This window comes from Anneissia japonica, unplaced genomic scaffold, assembly GCF_011630105.1.
Source record: "Anneissia japonica isolate Jap-2015-1 unplaced genomic scaffold, ASM1163010v1 scaffold46891_len17119_cov178, whole genome shotgun sequence".
NCBI classification, from domain to species: domain Eukaryota; kingdom Metazoa; phylum Echinodermata; class Crinoidea; order Comatulida; family Comatulidae; genus Anneissia; species Anneissia japonica.
Genome location: NW_022713252.1, coordinates 14472 through 17064, shown reverse-complemented (window position 1 = coordinate 17064; position 2593 = coordinate 14472). Strand labels below are relative to the sequence as shown.

The 2593-nt window shown below is 32.8% G+C and overlaps 1 protein-coding gene across 1 annotated transcript in view; it reads left to right on the top strand.

The window, feature by feature from the left end:
* Positions 1-11: 11 nt before the first annotated feature.
* LOC117108398 (A disintegrin and metalloproteinase with thrombospondin motifs 20-like) overlaps positions 12-2593 on the top strand; it is a 5213-nt gene continuing 2631 nt past the window's right edge. The window contains exons 1-4 of the mRNA XM_033250395.1: positions 12-201; positions 493-629; positions 1084-1274; positions 1698-1786. Of these exons, the coding sequence (XP_033106286.1) occupies positions 65-201; positions 493-629; positions 1084-1274; positions 1698-1781 (549 nt within the window). The 5' untranslated portion in view covers positions 12-64 and the 3' untranslated portion in view covers positions 1782-1786. The remainder of the gene's footprint in view (positions 202-492; positions 630-1083; positions 1275-1697; positions 1787-2593) is intronic.

Here is a 2593-nt window from a genome sequence, read left to right as displayed (position 1 = left end):
CTTGATTTTTCTTGTAGGTAAGCCTTCCAGCTGTGCTGATCTTAAGCGCCTGTTTGGATTCTCAATGGATAAGACGTACACAATCATGCTTCAGGGAAATGAACTTGAGATATATTGTCATCAAATGGACTCTTCAAATCCCAAAGAGTTTCTGTCTTTAAAAAATGAACGAGAAAACTATTCCGAAATTTATCCAAAGAGGTGATTTGCAATATAATTTATTGTAATTAATACATACTATTAATACATTTTAAATTGTTCTCAATGTATTATTAGAATATCTAATTCCATACGTTGATAGGTATTTGATGCTCAATGAATCAGCAAAATGGGTTTTGGTATTTATGAAGTGGTATATATTTTTGTTTTTTAGTATGTTTTTTTTACTGGGTCACTTGGAAGAACTTTAATATTAAAGAGACAAATCAATATACAGTACTGTAAAAACAAATGAAAAAAATTATTTAAATGAAAAGACTGTTTTCCTTGTAGGCTACTAAACCCTTATGACTGTCCTAACAAAGGAAGACGAGATGACAACTGCAGATGTACCTTACAGGGTCATGATGACGCAGGGTACACATCATTCAACAAAATTAGATTTAATGTCACAACTATGGAAGTTATAGGTAAGAAACAAACTGCAGGATTGAGACATCATGTAATGAAACAAGGAGGCTGTTTGTCCTGTGTAATTTTCATGAATACTTTGTAGTCTATTCCATGAACACTTACCTAGATAAACCAACTAATATGTAATTTGGAACCTTGTTCACTTTAGATTAATAATGATTGTTTTAAATCATATGATAGTGTTATGAGTACATTGTATGTGATTTAATGCCTTGTTTGCATATTGCATATTATAGTGAAATTTCCACTGGTTCACACTAATTAAGGTCCTGTCCTGTTCTCTTTCCATACTTCATGCCAGTTGTAAATGTAAACATACATTTTACATCCTTCTGATTGGCCAATGCAACACGTAGACTGATTATTATAAAGAACTGAATCATGTGACTGCAATGATTCGATTGAGATTATACAGTATTATATTTTTAAACGTTCTCATATTCATTCCAGTTGATGATGCAACATTCTCCAGCACAAAGGAAGGACACTTTGTGCCGTTTGGGACAGCAGGTGATTGCTATAGTGCAAAGAAATGCCTACAAGGGCAATTTCGTATGAATTTTGATGGAACAGGGTTAGAATTAGCACAAACTGCTAGCTGGACTACCAAGGGAAATTTAGCAACTTTTTCAATAGACAGGGTATGTGCATAAAATATTTGAGAAAATTTGAAATAATAGATGTTTGTTAGACTTTTTAAAAATTGTGTGTTTTTTTTTAATACCTGTATATTTTTTGAAGTCTACATACCTTAAATGATTGGACAGCTCTAATTAATAACATTTTTCTTAAACATGTATTAAAGTAGCATCCCAAAAAGCTCATTTTAAATTTTCACATATATGAAATACATATGAAAAAACATTATGTCAAATAATTTTGTAAATTAAAGATTAGGCTACAAACATTGATTAATGATCTGTTTTGAATTTTTTTTAATGATTTTATTTTGTTTTTGATTACTTACCACTTTGGCAATTTTTTATTCTAGTATTTTTATCTATGATCTATTAAGTTAAAAATTGTAATAATAAGGAAAAATTTCATTTGTTTATTTTTTGCAGGATTTTAAAACAATACGTGGGTCCTGCGGTGGGTTTTGTGGCAAATGCGTACCTATCAGTTTAAAGTTATCATTTATATCATGACATGGGTAAGTTGTTACTTAACTAAAGCTGTGTTCGCATTGAATTAATTTTAATCAAATTATCCATGTAACTGGGCACTTCGACTTTGACATTAGTTAATTTTCCCAAGGTGTGAGGCAAGCTTAACAATGTGAACATTGTTAGTAGGAAGAATAAACAGGCTGTTTTCCTCAAGCATAAAAGCATAATATGACCAGTGCGACCTCATTCAATATTCCTGAGTGCATTCTGAACTTTGATTGGAATGTATAAATGATTAGATTGAACACTCATGCACAATATCTTACTATATTAAAAGTTCATATTTAAATCCAAGTGCATAAAGCGGTATGATATAACCAAGGTGTTACTCTTCGTCTTGGTCAAAATTAATCCAGTGCCATAGTTACCAACCGTCTCGCATCGTGAGGAATGGTCCCGGATTTCAAAGTGATTTTGGATGAAAAACGCATTTTGGAGAAACACATGCGTGGTCAGAAATTGTTCATGCTCTTAATACAAGTCTATGCATGATAACGAATTATCACAAATTAATGGGAAAATGTATTTAAATTAGAAGAAATTGGTTTTATTAAAATATAAAAATGGTCATGTTGTAGCTTGAGTCATTGGAGAGCTTTCGTTATCTCGTTCGAGAATCAATTTACCGAGAAAGTTTCTCTTTCCCGACCAAAACAACCCAGCCAACCATGACTGAAACTAGTAGTCGCGTGCGTTCTTGTGTGTTCATTGTCACAATCAACCATTAATTATGTGACTGGAACCCGGTCCTCCAGGGTTCCAACCTGACCCCGGGGCCCTGGTGCACCCCC